The sequence below is a fragment of the Limanda limanda genome, chromosome 17 (genome assembly GCF_963576545.1).
Source record: "Limanda limanda chromosome 17, fLimLim1.1, whole genome shotgun sequence".
In the NCBI taxonomy this organism is placed as follows: Eukaryota; Metazoa; Chordata; class Actinopteri; order Pleuronectiformes; family Pleuronectidae; genus Limanda; species Limanda limanda.
In genome coordinates, this window is record NC_083652.1 from 8484092 (window position 1) to 8505111 (window position 21020).

The window sequence follows — 21020 nt, forward strand, 5'->3', positions numbered from 1 at the left end:
ATATTTACAAGAATGGGACAATCAGTCAACCCAGAAACCTACCTCCGGTCACTGACTGTGGAGATATAAAGATCAAAGTGTTCATATGCACGATCAGTTTTTACATTCTTGAAATCAGATAATAATCATCTACTCATATAAATCAATGGACACAGTGGCATTTTCTGGTTAAATTTTTAATTAAAATACGAATTTATCCACAGATTAAAAATGAAAGGCAGAAAAAGCAAAATGCAGCTACAATCAGGCACCAATGATACATGTTATATCATATTTTTAACAATTGCGATAACGCAACAATAACATTATTTACTGATCATTATTTAATATCTATTTATTCGACTGAAGACGGGCGGGCCGAGGCAGCCCGCCAAACACATTCATGGATTCTTCATTATAGATAACTGAGTAAAGACCAAAGCTGATCCTACCCCCCCTCCCCGATCCCAATTGATACTCCTCTCACTACCTCACAAGAGTTGAAAAAAGAAAATTGCAAATGTCCACAGGAAATAAAACCCAACAATAATTCAGTCAGAAATCAAAAGTAAGAAGAAAGTGGTATTTAATATCAGACAAGCTAGCTGTTTGGGTGGAAGTTGATCAGCCACACACAAGTTTTTTTTTTATATAACCATTAGCCCTGAAAAACAGACGACAAAGCTGGTGCAAAGAAAACGAGATGAGCGTTGACGTGCTGAAACGACGAAGAGACACGGGTATGATATGAAAACAAGTGTAACGAGAGTTTAAGACATCCCACCGTGGCAGTGGTGGACATGGCTTGGTGAGACAATCCGGCACTTGTGATTGGAGATTTCTTGATTAAGGGTGGGAGAGTGACTAAGGCAGGACTCTTCATTCACACGACCACGACTACAGCGCCGCTTTGAGTCTGCACCGCGTTAGAAAAACCAGAGAACGAGTGAATACTGCGGGCGCCCTCAGCCCACAGAGAAGGGGGTAAACGCAAAATGGGAGGACTGGGTCAGACGTGTACAGTCGGGTACAGTCGCTGAACCAGGTGGGGGGAAGAAGTAAACATCTTTGGAGCATGTTCTTTGTCCTTATCAAGCCGACATGAGTGTAGCAACACGCGTTCTCGATAAAATATGGCAACTTCTCCACCAGCTCATTTATTTTTAAGGTCTAGGTGATAAGAAAGTGGAGGTGTGAGACTCGTGACCTCTGGATCTCATAATGGGAGGAAACCCTGACATCCACAAGCACAGAGTGCGATTAAGGTAAAGACGAACCCTGACTCTGTACACACATGGGGGACGGTGACGTTAGACCCTGTTTAAGACTGCAGAGGACAGACACACGACAGACGATGGCTCTACCAGCCTTCACACTCTACAACTGAAGGAGGGATTGAGTCATACAGACCACAATCATAGATTCACAATCGTAACACTTACTGTCCTCGTGCTGTCAGTATAGAAATCCATGATATTCATGCAGTATTAACATAAGAAACAAAAGAAACAGACCAATATTATTTTTCTAAACATAAAGAAATAGAATTGCAAGAAGAAGGTGATGAGAATGGGATCTGGCAGTTGATGTATTCATTTACATTGTACATGGATGTAAACAGATTCATTTCTTAGCCTGACGGGCATGGCCCCCCCATTCCTCCCTCCCTCCTCAGTCTGTCCAGGAGCTCTCTAGCCTCTGTGGTGTGATGCATGTTCAGCGGATGTAGACGTCCCTCCCCCACTCGTCCTGATTCTTGTTGTGGCTCATGTTGGCCCCTGTGTCCACAGGGTCCTGGCAGTACCGCTCCTTCAGCTTGGCTCGTCCATGCGGCTGCATCTGGCTCGGGATCGGAGGGTGGTTGAGGTTCTCCTGGTCCGGCTCGGCGCCCTCGTCCTCCCAGGACGCCTGTCTGCCGTGATGCTGCGCTAGGTGCAGGCGGCTGCCCCCGCTGCCTCGGTACGGCTCGGGCTCCTCATAGGGGTCAGTCTCAATGTCCATGCAGGAGTCACCGGCCTCGGTGTAGGCCGAGTCCCGGCTGCCCTGGGTCTCGGAGTCGAAGGTGTCCTGCCGTGAAAGGCCTCGGCCGCTGCTTCCTCGTGGCTGGCCACGGGAGGAGCGCAGGTAGGTCTGCTGCTGCTGCTGCTGCTGAGGTTTTCCTCCCAGGTCTGTCTGAAAGTCATGTAGAGTGCCGCTCCCGCTGCAATCGGTCAGGGGCCCTTCTCGTTTCGGCTCGCCACGCCCCAGGTACGACCCCTGCAGCCAGCCACAGCCATGCCACACGAAACACCATGCAGAGACACAAACAACAGAGCAAAACCCAAGTGTCAGTTATTAGTCAGTAGGATTAGTAGGCAGGGTTTACAAAACCGGCTTTATAAGGACCACAACTTGTTATATTGAAGGGATTCGTTACAAGAGACATGTGACATCACACACACACGTTTGTACTTCTATCTTTGTCATCGATCAATCATTGACATATTACAATCCCTAGCCCCTTACCTTAATCTTAACCATCCAAACTAAATGCCTAACCCTAACCTGAACATAAATCTAAGCCTAACCCTAACACCAAGATTTAGACTTTAAACAGACCATTGAAAAAGTGAGGACTGGTCAAAATGCCCTCACTTTCCAAAAATGTCCTCACACTGTAGGGTCTATGCCTAATAGATGCTTAATTAATGGCCCTCACAAAGATATAAGTACAGGAACACACACACAGACGCACAATCTAACATACACACCCTAACGTGCAGTCAAATCCTCCACAGGACCGACACAAACACAGTTATTCCACAAGGTTGTCAAAACACAGTGTTGTCATTAATCACAAACCCAACCAGCAAACACTCCCAAGCAGTTATTCACCAAGCAGTGTCTACCACTACAGCAGTGCCACCTACTGGCTGAGTGACCTCATGGCAGAGAAAAAAGGCAGAACGATCACCATGACTACAAAGTGATTATGTAATTAATTTAACTCTGTGCTATGGGATGTTTATAGTGAATCACAGAGCTCAGTATATTCAATAAATTTAACGATTTTATGTGAATAAATAAATAATAAATAATCCATTTGTTAGATTCTAAAAATAGTAAATGTTTTCAGCCATTCAGTGCAGCACTTGCCATTTCATTTCCATAATGTTGAAGACTTGAATATCTTTGACAGTATGGAACGCATCATAAGTGAGGACGAGCCAGGAATAACTTTCCAGTCGAGACAGCTCTGATTAATGTTTTTTGCTGTTAAAAGTTATTACAAAACGAGACTGGACAGTGTTAGCAAACAGCCTCCACCAAACTCAGTGTTTGAGTTTGAAGAGGCGGACATGACTTGCTGTTTTCAGGGGCGGTACCATGGCAACACAGAGGAGGAGGACAGCAAACTGTATTCAGCCTCCCGTAGAAGAGAAAGTGCAGGAGAAAGGAGGCCACGGAGCAAAAGAGGGCAGGGTTGGGGGCAGCAGATGTCATTTCACTCTTGATTACAGTGAAACGGAGGGTTGGGGGAAGGGGGGGGGGGGTTGGGCCTCGGCAGGCAGAGGTATCGGTTTTTCCTTAGGTCCAGTGTTGTTGGAGTTTGAGCTGCTCACACAGTTTTAGCAGGGAGAGAAACCAGCTGGTTGGCGTTGTGAAACTGGCTGTTCATGCGTGGGAAATCGGCTCATTTGTGTGTGAAATTCTTGCATAGATGTGTTTGTGCGAAGGTGCATCTGTGTTGTGTTTCTATATACAGCATAAACAGGCTTTAGATGCACCCCTCCTTCAGGGTAAAGAGAGCAGGCTGCAGGAGGGTGAGTCCCCCTTCCCCTCTCTCTCTCTCTCTCTCTCTCTTTCTCTCTCTCCACTGGACTTCAGAGAGCGTGTTCTGCCACTCTCACATCATTGGCTACACCGTCCAATCCAGGCCACAGATCCATGTTTCTGCGCAGGGAGGTGAGCACCTGTACCTGCAGGTTGGAGACGGGCTCGGGGGAGGCGGCCAGGGCTGCCGTGGCCATGGTGCGGTTGAGCAGGGGGTTGGGCGGGTTGCTGCTCGGGGGGTGCGTCGCCTTCCAGTAAGCCTCCAGGTAGTCGGCCAGGTGCTCGCAGGCGTCCTCCAGCTGGTTCTCGTCCAGGATGATGTCAAACAGCTCCTGCATGAAAATAATGTCGAAACCGAAGTGAATAATTCCTCTCTGTTTAAGCCAAAGTTATAGGAACTGGTAGTTGTTCTGTCACAAAATCGATGGTTTGCAAAGTGGAACTCACAGGAGGGCACTGAGCCAGTTTGTCTGCTGCCGCCGTCTGCACAGTTAGGTATTTAGCCTGAGACTTCCCTCTGGATTTAATGAGTCTCTGGAGAACCTGCAGGGAGAAAACAACACTGTGTCTCCTGATACAACTTTTATCCTTGATATAAAATACATGAGTGTGATATATGGTTTTATTTCTATCTTTATTCAAGAGTGTGGTCTTTCAGTTCGAGAGCACGACTCCTGAAATTACAAATATCTGTCCTGCTTGTGCTTAGATTTCCTGGGCTCCAGTGTGCTTGAAGAAAAAACGAAGACACCTTCATGAAGCAGGACAAAAGGTCAACATGGAACGGCAAAATCAAGGATCTCAAGGTCTTTACGATCTGGGAACACTGTTGCAAGCAATGAAAAAGACTAAACAGATGCCGCCCTGTATCACTTCCTCCTATTTAGATTAGTAGAAGAAACAAATCAGAGAGCTGAACCTGGAGCAGTAGCAGGGTTTATCCGAGTGCGAGCACAGGGCTTTGAGAGAAAGTATTACATAATGTGAACGTTCTTGAATAAAAAAACATTGTATGGAGCAAGGTTTTGACGCGTAGGTCCATGTTTTTTTTGTAGCATCCTCAGCACAAGGACATGGGTGTCAGCGCTGCTAGATGTACGATCATTTTTATATTTGTATGATAAGTTTGCACTCTGTGCGATCAATAATACCATAATTCCCAAAATGTACTATGGCTTCATCTTTTAGTGACAGTATTAGGACTTCTCTTAATCAGCGCTGTAAAATATAGATCCTGTGTTTGTGTTTAAGCTTGTTGTGATGATGAGCATATGTGAATATGGGTAATGTGTTTTTTATGCATCTCTTCTCATGTAAAGTCTTGACATCTGCTATGCATTACATGAAAGTAGTATTTATCTTTTTATTGTTTTTTCAGTGTTATTGTGACTCGTGTTCGATCATTTCCCACAAAATAGGATAATTTTAAGCTTCTGGTGCGATTAAACATTTCCCATCTGGCAGCGCTGGCTGAATGAAAACATAACTTTTGTCCACCGGGTTCCTCCGTTGCCGTACCTTAGGTGAGGCTATTTTGATATAGACAATGATGGGGGCGAGGGAGGTCTTGGCCAGCTGGGACGGGTGGTTGATGGTGTCTGCATCCAGAGCGACCAGCTGGAGGGTGCGGGCCAGCTCAAAGATACGCTCGATCTCACTCTGCACCTCCGCTGAAGGCCGGGGAAACAGATAGGACACGTAAACACAGCGAAAAAGTCAGACATAGGATTATTCAAAACGTCTTTCTTTGAGGAGACACAGCACTGCATGTACATCAGCCACACTTCCTCTACTCTGTGAACAAGTACATAACCAACATGTTAGTACTTAGTCATGCAAGTGGAGGTTTAAGGAAAAAACACGTCCAAGCTTATGAATTAAATCACAATTCAAAGTTCCATTTAGGCACATAGCTAAATGGAGCAGTGTCGCATCCTCATTCTGTTGCCACCTCCTGACATTCAGGGTGAACCTCACGTGCTTGTAATCGTTTGTATTTCAAAGTTGCAGAAGGAAGGAGGCACTTAAGAATGAGATGCCTGTGGCACTTGGGATAACTAATAAAGATAAGGGCAACATTTTCCACCATGTAAACAAAACAGCAACAAAAAAAGAAATAATCACCCTCATCAAACGAATGAAGTGGAACATTAGTTTTGTAAGCACTAATTTGCACAGCAGTGATTATCAGGTGAGCCACTCATGTCTGTGGACTGCTCGGGCGTTTTGTTTTCATTGTTCCTCAGCAGCAGTCTATGTGAGCTTGTTATTCAGCATTTTGAGCACAGTTCCACGGGGTTTTTTTTATCAGCTCTGTCAACGTGTAAGGAGAGAGATTACAAAAACTGAAAACCAGAATGCTCTGCGCCTGTCTTGTCAAACCTCAGCGCCTCCAGCCCGGCAGCAGAGAGCGATAACATGGGTAAGGCAATCTGCAGAGAAACAGGGACCTGCACACTTCTCTGCAGCCTCCAGAGGGCTCGAGAATAGGGGATTGAAGCTGGAGGTGAAAAAACAAGCTTTTGTAGAGTGTCTGGAAACTTAAACTTCAACTTGTTTATAGAAATGGCAGGTGAGGTGGCCATTAACCTCCACAAAGACTCGGACTTTGGAAATCTGGAGTTTTTGGGGAAGTTTTGGGGAAGCAGCTTTTCTATATGCACCAAAGGTTTTGAACATCTACCACCTCAGATCAGACAAGCTACTTCGGTTAATAGTTTTAAGAAACAACTCAAGACTTATTTCTATGATCTTGCTTTTAATAAATTGTATCTTTTTTTTTGTAACACCATTTTCTTTATTAAATTTGTTTTACTTCTTCTTACACCGTTTGCCTTCTTTTTTATATTAAGTCTTTGTTAGGTCTACGTTCGAGTTCTTATCGATCTATCTTATATATCAGGATTTCATTGTAAAGCACTTTCAGCTGCATTTTATATATGGAAGGTTCTGTATAAATAAAATGTATTAATATTACACACATACAGTATAGGCATAACACTGCAGAGCGATGTGGAATGTACTGGCTCCTCTCTGCACAGAGAAGCAGAGCAGCTACCAGCCGCCCTGCTGCCCTCCCACGGATCTGTTCCCGCTTTGCATTTGCAATTCTTTCCTTTTTGTTCAAGACTACAGGCTGTCACACAGATCTATGAGGAACAGAGAAACTGACAGACAAGCAGACAGGCAGACAAACAATGTATGAGCAGATGATGAATATAGTGAGGAGAAGAGAAGGGGGAGGGAAGAGGAGAGAGGAGAGAGGCTTCAGCGTTTTGTGGTCGAAAGGAAAGCATACGTACCCAGTACGTCTGAATCAAAAAAGATTGGGGGGGAGGATGGGTGGACAGAAGGAAAAGGGGGAGGATGGGCAAAGGGTAGAAAAGACAGGATGAAGAGAGAAAGGAGATCAGACTCTGGCAGTGAGAGCGGTAAATAAAATGGGGAAATCTTGACATTTTCAGGTACATATGTTGGTTTAGGTTACACGCTGTGTTCATCCTTATCAAAAAGGAACAACATTACGTCAGCTACCACCTGAAATCCTTCTGCTAACCTGCAGTGGTTGCATTTCTTACTTTATACTGTTTAAAAAGAATTGACTGATGTGTTACCCTTTGATTTGGATTTTATTTGTCTTTTTATGCTTCTACTATTTCTGTAAAACACGAATATGACCTCTGTGTATGATAATGCACCATACACATAAATATGCCTTTACTGCCATTATGTACATCACTGTTCGGTATAGACTATGTATATAAAGATGGATGACATCTATCTATCTATCTATCTATCTATCTATCTATCTATCTATCTATCTATCTATCTATCTATCTATCTATCTATCTATCTATCTATCTATCTATCTATCTATCTATCTATCTATCTATCTATCTATCTATCTATCTATCTATCTATCTATCTATCTATCTATCTATCTATCTATCTATCTATCTATCTATCTATCTATCTATCTATCTATCTATCTATCTATCTATCTATCTATCTATCTATCTATCTATCTATCTATCTATCTATCTATCTATCTATCTATCTATCTATCTATCTATCTATCAATCAATCAATCAATCAATCAATCTATCTATCTATCTATCTATCTATCTATCTATCTATCTATCTATCTATCTATCTATCTATCTATCTATCTATCTATCTATCTATCTATCTATCTATCTATCTATCTATCTATCTATCTATCTATCTATCTATCTATCTATCTATCTATCTATCTATCTATCTATCTATCTATCTATCTATCTATCTATCTATCTATCTTTCTATCTATCTTTCTATCTAGCAATATAGATACGAAACACAGAGAGAAATATTGTTCAATGAATGTTCAGCAACATGACACGATGAACAGAAATGTTTTCCTTCTGACTGATCTCCACTGTAAACATCTATCATTAACTTGATCACCCATCAAATAACTGAATGGTATGTGAGTGAAACACGTCGCCTCACCCAGGCTGGAGCGGGTACTGGAGCGCTCGATGATGGTGTGTTTGCTAGGGTTGTTGAGGACGGAGCGTTTGGCCAGGGAGATGTCGGCCGTCACCCGGGTGATGGATATCCTGAAACAGTGATACAGTGCAGGACAGTGATCAGTGGTTGCTGGCATAGGAAACAAAAAAACAGACGCAATGGAAACACTTTCTTACCTGCCCTCGAACTTGTGTTTCAGAAAGTCAAAGAGAGCTTTCTGCATCATGTCTGTCACCTAAAGATGAGGAAAAAGAAAAACAAACAATAGAAACTAAATAAGATGTGAAACTAGAGTTACCCCGCTGCAGTTGTATGCCTCCGCCAACCACTGCAGTTTCAGTCTGCCTTCGTCCCCCCAAATGCAGACGCTTTTGTGAAACCTTAATCATGAGGCCACAGCGACCTTTGATCCTGGACCACTGAAATCTAGTCAGTTCATATCTTGAGTCCAAGTTAGAACCAGAAGGCAGATTTGAGATATCATATTCTAAAAAAGTAGTTTTGTGAGGCCAAAGTTAACTTTGACCTTTGACTAACAAAATCAAATCAGTTAAAATTTGAGTGCACAACTGAACATTTGTAAAAAAAAAAAAAATACAATTTCCCTCAAGGTATTTTGAAGGTTTTGGGTTCACAAGTGAACGCACGCAAATGTGATTTATGGGGTCACAGTAACCTTGACCTTTGATCTTTGACCACTAAAATCGATTCCCTTCATCCTCGATTCCAACTCAATATTTGTACAGACTTGAAGAAACTCCCTCAAGGCGTTCTTGAAATATGAGGTTCACAAGAATGGGATGGACAGACAAGCACATGTTGCTGAGGGTGTCTTCACCTCGTAGCCTTTGAGTGACGGCCCGACCAGGATGATGGGTCTCATGGAGGGAACCACGTCGTACGGGGGGACATGCTCCATCTGAGCAAGGAAAAGAAAGCAAAGACACCGGGGTTAGTTACGTCGCCATGTTGCATTTGAAATGTACACTCACTGTGAACCACACAAAGAAATCAACATTACCGCAAAAAAAGCCCCCCCACAACCCGGTCCTCCTTCAGCTCTCTGACTGATGGATGGTGACTTTCAGTTCAGACGCCAGAGTCCATGAGTTTTATTGACTTCCTATGAATCATCCTCAGGATCAATTTCTCACTGAAAGCCCTGGTCACTCTACTTCTTATTCTGCAGCCTCACATAATTAGAGTGTCCATAATTAAAGCAGACGCCGGGATGTCAGGGGAGCTCCTGTGACCGTGCTGCTGCTCCAACTCACACGTCAGACTTCACACTTTTTTGTATGAATAAGCGTCACAAAAAATATTGTCACATTATCATTGCCAGTAATATCTGACATGAGATATTTTATTATTCCAACCATTTATCCTTAAAACAGAATGAAATGCAGTCTCCAACATATAATCTGATGTTCACCTACACTTCACCTACGCATTTTGTTTAAGGTTTTTTAATAATACATTTTTAATAAAAAAACTAAAGAGAAATGTTTTTTTTCTTAAATTAAAAACGTAAATTAAAATGCAGTAGTATGTTGCTTTGCTCAAACCATTTACACCTAAAACAGAAAAACCTATAGCTGACACAGAGACTTCTAGAGAACGCCCACACACCGGCTTATTGCAGCACATGAACCTTTGGCTCATCTGTATGTTATGAATCATGAAAGCAATGATTCATCTATAAGGACTCCATAAGCATCTGTCGTCTGTACAAACCGACTGATCCTCGCTGAGACTGGGGGGGAAACAGTCACACGTCCTCTATACACACTGACACCGTGAAACTGGATGTATTTTTTTTTTGTTCAGATCCGTAATCCAAGCACGCCCCCCCATCCCTGTGTGCGCACTGTACAGCTCTTCAGGCAGGAGATAGTGCTGGAGTGGCAACGTTCCACTACATTACGTTACATAAAGTGCAGCAGTGGAAGCTCATTTCACCACATTTGTATTCACAGAGGCTAAAAATACATATTTTAAAGGATTCCAAATGGCTCTTGTCTCTAAAGGGGCAGAGATGAAGCGCTGGACATAACAATAGTGCTCATTGGTCTTGAATAACATGTGCACGGCTTAGTGAAGTGAGCAACAGGGAGGGCGGCGTGGATAATACAGTGTTACATGCTGATTCTGTTTCACCATTTCTGTCAGTCCGTACAATCAGTGTATTGGGCTCATATAACCGTCATATTTACATAACTAAGAACATAATTTGTTTGGAAAATGTATGATTTTGCTCTAGTCAAATAAAATAATTGGACTCAAAGTGATGAGCATTGGTTTAACATGTAAATTGTAAACATTTTAATATATCTTCCACAATGTTTCCATATTTAATACGAAAAACATTCAAATTAATGGAATGACCTGGGGTTTGACTTTCAAACATAGAATTTTCAATGAATATTTACGACATACCATTTAGTAAATTCAAAAAATGTCTAATATTAGCAATATATAATAGCAAATAATTAAGTTAAGATATTCTTCAAAGTTGCTTTCTTTGCATTACATTTATGATAAAAATTTTACTAAAATATATATTAATAATAATTTAGGAAGTGTTTTTACTTATTAATATGAACATAATACTTTGATAACTATTGGGTAAAAATCCTTTATATTTGATTCAGATTGCAATGAGAAGCATCAAAACAGCTGATTGCAGGCGACTGTCACTCAAATCAACAGTCGTGAACGGTGATGAAAGCTCGTCAGGATGCATTACTGTTACTCTCTGATTAACAAGGTCTGAGGCGCACGTGCACCTGGATCTTCATCTTCACACCGACAGCTGAGATACAAGCTTTCCTGCGAACACCTTGGTTTTAATGTGTCCACACAAGCATGAAGCCATGTGTGTGAAAGTTATATTCAGATTTCTTTCCACCACAAGAAAGAAAAACGTGACACAACAGAGGACGAACAGAGGACGAACGGTGAAGAGTAGAAATGTTAGAGGTTAGTTCACACTCACCGACTTCTGTTTCTGTTTAGCCGGGCCACCTACAGAATCATTCCACACAAAAGCCAGAAGAGGGAAAAAAAGAGAAGCACAAAAAACAAAAGCACATTCAGTTATTGAAAGGTTAGGATTGGGGAGGGGGAGGGGGGGGGTGGCAGAGAGGAGCTGTTTATTGATTAAAACAGAGTTCATACTGACGCCCTCCTCTGTGGCTTCATTTTAAAATAGATCCAGACTGATACTCAGCAGCAGCAGCAGCGGCGGCGGCACCAGCAGCCATTTCAGAGTCTGTCAATTAGTTCGACGCCTCTGCCCGGCTGACAAGCACAGAAAACAAATATCCAAGCACATCTCAGGAGGAACCATCATGACTGGAGCCTTCACAGGCCGAGCAGTGTTAGGGCTCAGGAGCTACAGCGGCAGCAGCAGTCGGGAGTTAGTGAGAGGTGGAGAGAGGGAGGAGAGATTAGACCTGACCACATTGGGAGAGTAAGGGGGAGCAAGTGCGGGAAGGGGAGAGGAGGGAGCCGGTCGGGCCATGCGACGTGTCCTGGGCCGCTTGTGTTACCTTCTTAAAGAAGGGCAGTCGGTGGGCGTTGGCCTGAGGGGACGTTACGCTGCCTGACATGCCCTTGGGGGAGCGAGGGTCACCCTGGAACTCAGGGGGCTCCTCTGCATCCAGGTCGAGGGGGTCAACGTCAAAGGTCACAGTGGAATTGTCCATGTTAGCTGATGAGGAACGAGGGCGGGCGAGAGAGAGAGAGAGAAGGAGAAGAGGGGAGCAGAAAGAGAAGATGAAAAGGAGGAGTGAGAGGAGAGGGCAAGATAAGGTGAAGTGGAAGAGAGTTGAGAAGGAAACAGAGGAGAAATAAATAAAAAATGAGGGGTGGGAGTAAAATAGAAGAAAGAATGTGAGATGCATCCAGAAAGAAGCATGGAGGGAAACTGCAAGAGATGGCACAAGCTGAAACTGAAACACATTTAAACTGGAAATAACAGCGACAAGAGATTGGAAAAGAAAACAGTCAGATTCATCACGAAGCGAGGCAATGATAAACGTGAAGAGCAGAGCAGGAAGTGAGGTCACTGTGACAGGAGAGCAACAAAACCCCAAGTGTAGATGTGGAAGAAGTGAGGGAAGGGAGTGGCTGCAGAGGAAAGTGGGAGGAAGCAGGAGGAGATGGGAGAGAGGGAAGCTGAGAGGGGGGGGGCGAGTGTGTATCGGGGTTGTCCTTGGTGGGTGAAGCGGGTGTGGTTGGTCCTGGGGGACTGTGGACTCGACCAGCAGGTGTCTTTAGGAAATTGCACTTTGTTTGATTCTTTATTATTTGCTAAGAGTTTGATGAGATGATCGAAACCACTTTAATGATAAAAGTCAATATGTAGCTGGAGCCAGCAGTGGATTAGCTTAGTTTAGAACAAGGACTTTCACACCTCGTTCTTTGTAACATTTGATCAGTTAGTTTCACATTGTGCTCCAAAGAATGTTATAAGACACAAGTAAACCTCATGTCTTCATCACCTACGTAGGCTGTGTCTACCTATACTTGACACCGACTGGTTTGTGCGTCTGACCTCAGCATGTTGTCAATTCGGCTGTTGTCTTCGCTAACTTTCCTCCTTTTCGTTTCAATGTAGAAAATGTATGAATCCGTTCGTATTCAGTGAAATATCATTCCGATGTATACTACCAGCAGAATGAACGCCATCGTTGTTCAAACATCACATCTTATGGAGGTGTAGACTGAAAGTTATCCCTAGAGCCGCTTCCACCTCCTACTGTTTCCTGCCGTCTCAACTTCCTGCAATTGGTCCAAAGGTCCAAACAATTAAAAACGTTATTTTCCCACTGCAAACGACCCAAAGCCATCGATCAGTTTGATCCGGACCGAGACCACCTTTTTATGGTCAGAATAAATGGAAAAGTTTGGACAAAACCAGGTACGGGTGAAAGCGCCCTGAGACAGTGTAAATGTACCTACCAGCACCTTTAAACCTTACTAATAAACATGTTATATCATATGTATGTTTATATGTAACATAGAAAAGCACATGACCCCCTGTAAAACGCATTTAGAGATAACGTGTTAATTAGTGTGTTAGAGGCGCTGGTATGAAGATTTTCATGCTATTTGACAAAGCCCTTTGTTTTCAGTCTTTGTGCTCAGCTACGCTCTATCTTTATTTAAGGGACAGATGTGAGAGTGGTAACAATTGTCTCGTCGAGCTCCCTCAGCAGGAGGCGAGTGAGTTTATTTCTCAAAATGTTTGCTTTCAGATCAGGCGCTCAGAACGGACCAGGCGAGTTAGGACGGATGCGGTTTCTATTATACAAGTATTAGGTTCAGTTCAGTGGCTCTATTTGATTAATGAAACCCCCTGAAGTCAATACAAACTGTTTATTTTTGCACTTCCCTCTCTCCTGCTGTCTCTCTGAACATCAAGCAGACGTTCTGTGAAGTCCTGGTGATGCACGCACACACGCACACACACACGTACACAACACCGGCATACTTATCAGGTTTAATGAGTGCAGTCCATTCTCGGCTCTATTTCAGTCCTGACAGACCTCTCAAGACCTCTCTCCCTTCACACGGCGAGCCACTGAGACGCGGCGCGATTCAACATCATTCCCGACTAACTAGCCAATTAAAATCTTCATCTAAATATCAGCACACTCTCTCTTTTTTCTCTCTGACAGGATTGCACGAGCGGCCACACAAACACGCACACGCAGTCACTATTTCTCCACTTGATAAGGAGACCCCTGTGACCTCACCTGTGCCAGGAGGGGTGGGCCTGCGGGTTCCCGTGGCAACGTCCAGACTGGAGCTTCCTCCAGATTTACTGAATGTGAAAACAGACATGCAGAAATTATTACTCGGCACACAATACATGGTACTCTTTGTCTATAATGGCATGAATAAAGTTTGATTTAATGACTGTGTGATTGTTTGATTGTTAATTGATGTCACAAGCAAGAAATTGTTAGTTGTATTTTTCAGTAGACACTGATATGTAGTAAACAAGGTGCTGCTGTGACCTCTGGTATTAAAAAGTAAAGGGGAAAAAAAATTCACAAAAGTGTGAATGAGCTATTGTGCTTTAAGTTCATTCCCTAGAACTTGTAATTCTGACCCCTACGGTTACTGTGGTGTTGATTTTCTAATACATATATTAATAATTGAAATGTACAATGCATTCTTTTTTTTTCTAAACACAGCCTGATACTACAGAGACATGAAGTATGTATAATATGTACACGCTTTATTTGCGTAGTGGAATACAGTGACTCACTGCAGTGCTTTTGTCTATTTACGGATTGTTTTACATTGCCTAGCGGCTGAAGTGTGACTCAGTTTTGACCTGTTTTAAACAGTGTGGTTGTTTGTGCAGCTGATACTGTACATTCAGAGGCCTTTTTTTTTCTGTGGTCACCTGGAGCTGAGTCGGTTCTGTCTCATCCTTTGCTCCTGCAGCAGACGGGTGTTCTCCAGTTTGACCGGGCTGGGGATGAAGCCCACCTCACAACCTTCCTTCACCAGACGCCCGATCCACCAGTCATTGTTGTACTTCTGCACAGGGAACAGACAGACAGACGTCAGCAATGACGCGCCTGCATGTTCCTGCTCACAGATATTACCACTCAGCAGCAACCAGTGCCTCTATTCACACTATTTATACACTATAATGACACTATAATAATAACTTTGTTTGTATGGCACTTATCTGAAAAAGGTTACAAAGTGCTGTCGTTGTGCTGCATATAAGACTGTATAAGACAGCACAGAGCACAAATTCTTCAAAAGTAAATAATGGCACACTTTCTTGCAAGACATTTTTTATATGCATAACAATTTTGCTGAAAAAAGTACAATTATCTCCCACAAACAAACAAAATCGTTTGGTAATGTTAAGATAAGTTGATAATTCTTCTGTTCACTACCTTGAAGGTTATGTTTACACCTGTCTCTTTTTTTGTTTTTTGTTATTTGTGAGCAAAATGACACAAAAACTGATTTCCACGAAACTTGGTAGAAGGATGTGGTGTGGCTCAGGGAAGAACCAAATTAATTGAATTTTTGGAAAGTTCAAACCTCTTTAATGTGCAGGAAGTCTTTGGCTTCAAACGATATGGCCATGCCCTGCACAGGAACGTCATCGCTGGGGCCGGGGTTGTAACCGACATTCGTCCTCACAGCAAACGCCACTGGTTTGGTCTGAAGCAGGAATGAAGAAGACAGCTATTAGCAACAGCTCGCCAAAAACATCAGAGTGAGCTGCTGACCTCCCGTCGAGTTCAGTGTCCATTTGATAACGAGGTTTACCAGGGGGAAAACAAAAGTAGACACTGATGCAAGGATTATGCAGCAATAATGTAAATTAAACAAAAACTAACTACAACAGCTTCTTTCTGACCTTTGCTTTCTCGAGTGTGGCGAGCGCCTGTCTGTCAGCCTCCTTCCTCAGAGCCTCTGGGTCCTCCTCCAGGGACACGTCCGAGTCCGACGGCCGGCTGGTGTAGGAGTCTGCCGAGCCCTGCAATGCATATTGAGATTTGAGGAGCAGAGAAAGGACAACAGTGCACAGCAAGGTAACACAAACAGGAAGGGGACACTTGAAATTGCAGGATGAGCTCAGTGAGGTCTGGGTATGAAAACCTGTTTGCTCATCTTGAGGTATTCCCGATGTTCTCCTGCTCCTTTCCGCCTCGACTATGAAGAGGAGAGGTTGCGCCTCAGCCTTTCAGCAATCTGTTTGCGGTCAAGATGTCAAGACCGTCTAATGAAGCGTAACCTACATACAGTACAGTGCACACAAAAGGGGCCTTGGCCTTCATATTGCCTGAAAGCTGACCCTGTGTAATTTGAGGTGGGGAGAGGATGCATCCACAACAGCTCCACGTTGGAGCTGCAGCTTCAGAGAGGCCGAGGTGTTAACTGGGTTCGCACAGGTAGAGCACATCAGCGTGTGGGGGGGTGTCGAGTGGAAACAGAAAGATTTGGAGAGATAGAGAGAAATAATGTCCCGAGGACTGTTTATAACATAAGTGTGGATATAAATTTCTCATGAAGTGGCTACAGTTTCCAGCATATCCACCACTCATGCACGGTAACTTGACTCTCTCCCGGTGACCCCTCATGCAGACAGCCATAGCACAATAAAAACCCGAGCCTGCGGCGTCGGCCTACTGTACTCTCCTGCTGCAGCGAGGGAGGCAGCCTGAACTTCTGAAGTGTTTGAGTGTTCGATTTATATAACAATCCCACTTGTTCTCTTCTTGCCGTGCTTTTTTTATTCCCTCCGTCTTTCAGCCGACAGGCAGCCTGCCGCTTTGTAGGAGGTGCCGACAAGAATGCGGACAGCTGAATGTGCCAGGCAGAAGAAGTGAGTCACTAGGTGTGGGCTTTTAAAATAGAGGTGAGAATAAGCAAAGATGACATACGCCATATGTGATGATGATAAAAAAAAAGAAAAACCCTGAACGTGTGGAGTCAGAAAAACGCTCAATGAGTGAGTGCAACAGACTCTCTTGGTTTAGGGCTGGATAATGAAACCGTAAAAGTTTGGTAAATAAAAAATGACAACCAAAGATATTATAATCTATAACAATTGAGAGGATTACTGATTAGGACGAGGGAATATTTGAGTGAAGGAAAGTAGACATCCTCTGGAATCGAGTATTGTGGGTAATAAAGATGCCAGTAAATATATTTTCTGCTTTTTAAAGCGGGAGTGGGTTGCTGAATAGGCAGCACACTTTTTCAAGTAATGAGATTTAATGAAATGAATCAAACATGTAATGGGGACTGATAGTTATGAGCGTAGATCCAAATAAAAATCTGAAACGAGTGAATTTAAATATAGTTTGACAAGGGGACTGTTGGGCCTTGGTGGAGGCAGACGGCAAAATTCCACAACATTCCACTAAACCAAACACGAAAATGAATCAAAAGAAAAGTGCTTTGTACCATTAGTCAAACACAAACCTGTGAAGAGAACTAGAATTAGAGTTGACCTGCAGGTACCAGAGTGAAAAGCTTAAGCACCTGTGCGGTTGTCAGTGTTTACATGTGTAGTTGTGTGTGATTAACGCTCCTCTACGCTTTGATTCCTGTCAGTGCGTCTGTGTGTGATCTCAAATGAATGGGCAAACACAAATGTTGATTCTGGCTCTGCCACCTGTCGCATCGCGGCGCTCTGTGACTTGGCAACGGAACACCGAGAGCAGAGACACTCCCTGTTGCTAAGGTGACGGCTTGCTTATACTCCTCGCATCCTCAGGCATTCACAGAGCGTCACAGCTTCCTGATTCATTTACTCAAACTCCAGCATCCCACTCGAGCAGGAACAACCATCCTTTGAGTGGCACACAGAGTTTAATGAGGACGGTAAAACAGCCGCCCCCCCACCCAGCGGCTCTGAGTCATCCCCAGAACGGCACCGGTGCATCCTGACACCGAGGACAGACTGAGCGGAGGTTGAGACACCTCGCTCAGGAAACCCCCGGTGAAACCACCACAATGTGACCGACCGGCTCGCTGCGAGAGGTCGGTGATGCAGCAAAATATAACATGGAGAGAGAGAGAGTGGGAGGGATGGGCGATGATGACTCCATGTGTGTCTGTGCATGTGTATATTTGTGTGTGGACAAATGCTTGTGTCTCTGAGTCACTGTTACACTCCATTCACGTCACACACAATTCCGAAATATAAAAAAGGCAGAGAAAAAAAAGAGAAAAGTGAGCACGGATACAGCGGTGCTTAAAAAAATAATAGAAACGGTGACGGTAGATGAGGGGAGAGAGAAAATAGAAAGTGATCAATAACCTCCCTGCACGCTCTCTACACTGAAACCCTACAGAGGACTGAGAGAACAACTGGACACGTTCACTCTACCTTTTCATTTCTAACACTCTCCTTCCTCCCCTCTTCTTCTTCTTCTCTTTCTCCTCCTCTCATGTCACTGAGTTGTGTCTCTAATTTAGCTCCTTGCTTCACTTCACATACAGCTCCTGTTCAAAATAGCTACATGCCACCTGATGGCGGAGCCGCTTTCCTATTGGCAGTGCCGGACTCGAGACCCCCACAAGTGTCATAGTAACCATCTCTGCTGCTTATTCCAGGCAGCCGGAGAGAGCTGCATCAGGAGGGAGTCGGACAGAAGATAGAGTGATCAATAGTGAATAAAATGCCCTGAGGGGAAATCAGCGGCGGGGGGGAAATGGCATAACAGCTTTACAACAGGCGATCAATGAGGTATTTTCTTACACAATGTTTGTTACATCAGCGACACTCTGTTCAACACGGTACATCAAGACAGTAAAGTCTTTGACTGGTTACAAATGACAACAACAGAGCTGAAACTTTTTTCTATATTTAGTTGGTAAAAATCCAAACTTCAACTGCACGGGAGGTAAGGAAAACTAAAAAAAAGAAAAATGTGCAGGAGGCAAGGCTCTGTAACTATCAGGAAAATGAAGCCTCTGATCTAGGGTTTTGATTTGATTGATTGGAATTTAATTTAATTTATTTGTATTTGTATAATTATGTCTTTATTTACTTCCATTTATTCTTATATTTTTATATATGTTTTTTTTTTTTTTTTTATTTAATCTTATTTAAGTTATTTAATTTCAGCCTCTTTTTCTTTACCCTGAGTGTTTGGTTGTGGGTTGGGGGTGTTCATAAACGTTTGTATGTTTATAAATGTTTGAATGTATGTTTCTTATATGTAAAACTCAATAAATATATTGTTAAAAAAAAAAAAAAAAAAAAAAAATAGAAGCCTCTGCGTTTCTCCTCTATTTTCTGCAGATTGGCTGCCACCGTCATAAATCGACACCTCAGCATTGATAATGAAGTGATCACCTCAGAAAATGGAGGTGGGAAGAAAAGAGCCACAGAACAGACGGGGTGGCATTAGGGAGGTGGGGAAAATGGAATAGTGAGCACGGGTGGGATGGCAAAAGACAAGCGCTTTGAATAATGAGGGTTGAGAAGAGTCGCCCTGCAGCAAGGGAGCGAGTTAACGTGGTCTCTCCTGATGAGAGGCTGCATCCTTTGTAAAGAGTTTCCGGAAAAAGGGAAAATAGAAAAAAAACTGAGGCAATAAAGAAGATTTGCTTTTGGAATAGGCATAAAGCCTATTAAGGAGTGTACACATATTGATTAGGCGTTGACATCTTTGTAGTTTGATGCTCATTGATCCTTTTTAACATCTTCGGAAAACACCAGCAACGATCCACCGTCTTCCTCATGCCGCGAGACAGCTCACAGGTCAAACATTTTAATCTGCTTCTGCCACAGACAACAGGAACATCGCAGCAGGTGTTGTCAGGCTTCACAATGTGTGACTAAGAAGTGATTACCATCTGAGAGCGAACACATACTTCCAAGCCCTGCCCGGGTAATTAAACAGATAAAAATATCTGCGTGTACTTATCAGCTCAGATGATGTGAGAATATAAAAAAAGAAGAAGAAGACAGGAAAGCGAGAGCATCAAATATCCTTTTTCCTATTTGGATTATCGCGCTGTGTCTCCTCGGGCCTCGCTTATCAAGCATTTCAGGGAAGAAGAACAAAACAGCTCATCTCTCTCCAGCTGGAAGCCAATCAGAAGGCATTAGTAGCCGATCCGGAGCTCTGCTGTATATTCAGATCACATCCAGAGTGTGAGTAGCTCAGTAATTACAGGTACAGGGAGAAACTCACAGGAGAGGCAGATGTACAAACTGAGGCTTCACAAAGGACAGATTCCCTGTCTGAAGCTCATGGCCGGTGGCAGTAAATGGCTATATTCCTATCCTCTGTCACAGCAGCGTCATGGCAACCAGCTGGATGGTGTGTGCGTGTGTGTGTCAGTGTGTGTGTTGATGATTGAGTCATGGTCTGACCTCACTGGAAATTCCCATTTTCACAAACAAGCAACAAGAGAATCAAAACCAAGTCATTTGATTTTGGCGAAACAAAATACCCAAAAAGTGAAAAAAAGACTTAATAGTTCAATACAATGCCACGTTTACAGATCAATACCTGATTTGTGGAATATGAATATGTTCTCCAACAAGCAAAATACGACATCAACTTAGAAAATCTACATCTGATATCCGATCAAAAAGTTCATACACTTGTTACTTAATATGCTACAGACATGTTTTGAACACCCAGCGATGCAAATCAAAACTCCTCTATCAAAACTCCCCTATTCTATATTAGAGGTGAAACTATACAACTTCAAGAGAAGAAGAAATAGAATGTTGTTGATAATCTATTACATTTTTTCGAGAGCAACTTCAAGCATCTGTTTTTGTGCAGTTGGTCGCCCAAGAAATTCCACAGTGTCACCTTAGACTCTGGGAAAATATGACATATGACTAATGATTTGACATTCCTGAATAATATAATCTAATACAATCTAATATAATCTAATGTAAAGTAAACAGACTAGGACTGACACAAATATGAAACAAAACAAGCTCTTCTTTTGTTTACTTTGGAAACCACATACAATTTAAACAACCACTTGCAAAAAGAATCAGTTTTTTAATAACTACTTAATCAGCAGAAGGGTAAACTACAACAATATTAAAATTCAATTGATAGTTGAGGCCGAGTTTCAAGCTTTGTTTTTTACAGTTTCTGAAATGTGAGGGTTTGTTATTTTCCATTAGTTTTACATGACTGTAAACCGAAAATCTTTGGGTTGAAGAACTTTAAACCAGTTTGGGT

General features: G+C 42.9%; 1 protein-coding gene across 2 annotated transcripts in view; it reads right to left on the reverse strand.

Annotated features, from left to right (window-relative positions):
• Positions 1–204: 204 nt before the first annotated feature.
• Positions 205–21020, reverse strand: part of cacnb1 (calcium channel, voltage-dependent, beta 1 subunit) — a 31584-nt gene continuing 10768 nt past the window's right edge. The window contains exons 3-14 of one of the 2 annotated variants that reach the window (XM_061089721.1): positions 15707–15826; positions 15385–15507; positions 14726–14862; positions 14067–14134; positions 11300–11328; positions 9143–9223; positions 8481–8539; positions 8284–8393; positions 5311–5462; positions 4240–4335; positions 3939–4124; positions 205–2235 (exon numbers count right to left, since the gene is read on the reverse strand). In XM_061089721.1, the coding sequence (XP_060945704.1) occupies positions 1696–2235; positions 3939–4124; positions 4240–4335; positions 5311–5462; positions 8284–8393; positions 8481–8539; positions 9143–9223; positions 11300–11328; positions 14067–14134; positions 14726–14862; positions 15385–15507; positions 15707–15826 (1701 nt within the window). In that variant the 3' untranslated portion in view covers positions 205–1695. Of the gene's footprint in view, positions 2236–3938; positions 4125–4239; positions 4336–5310; positions 5463–8283; positions 8394–8480; positions 8540–9142; positions 9224–11299; positions 11329–11855; positions 12017–14066; positions 14135–14725; positions 14863–15384; positions 15508–15706; positions 15827–21020 lie in introns of both variants that reach the window. The other variant, XM_061089720.1, reaches the window with a different exon arrangement.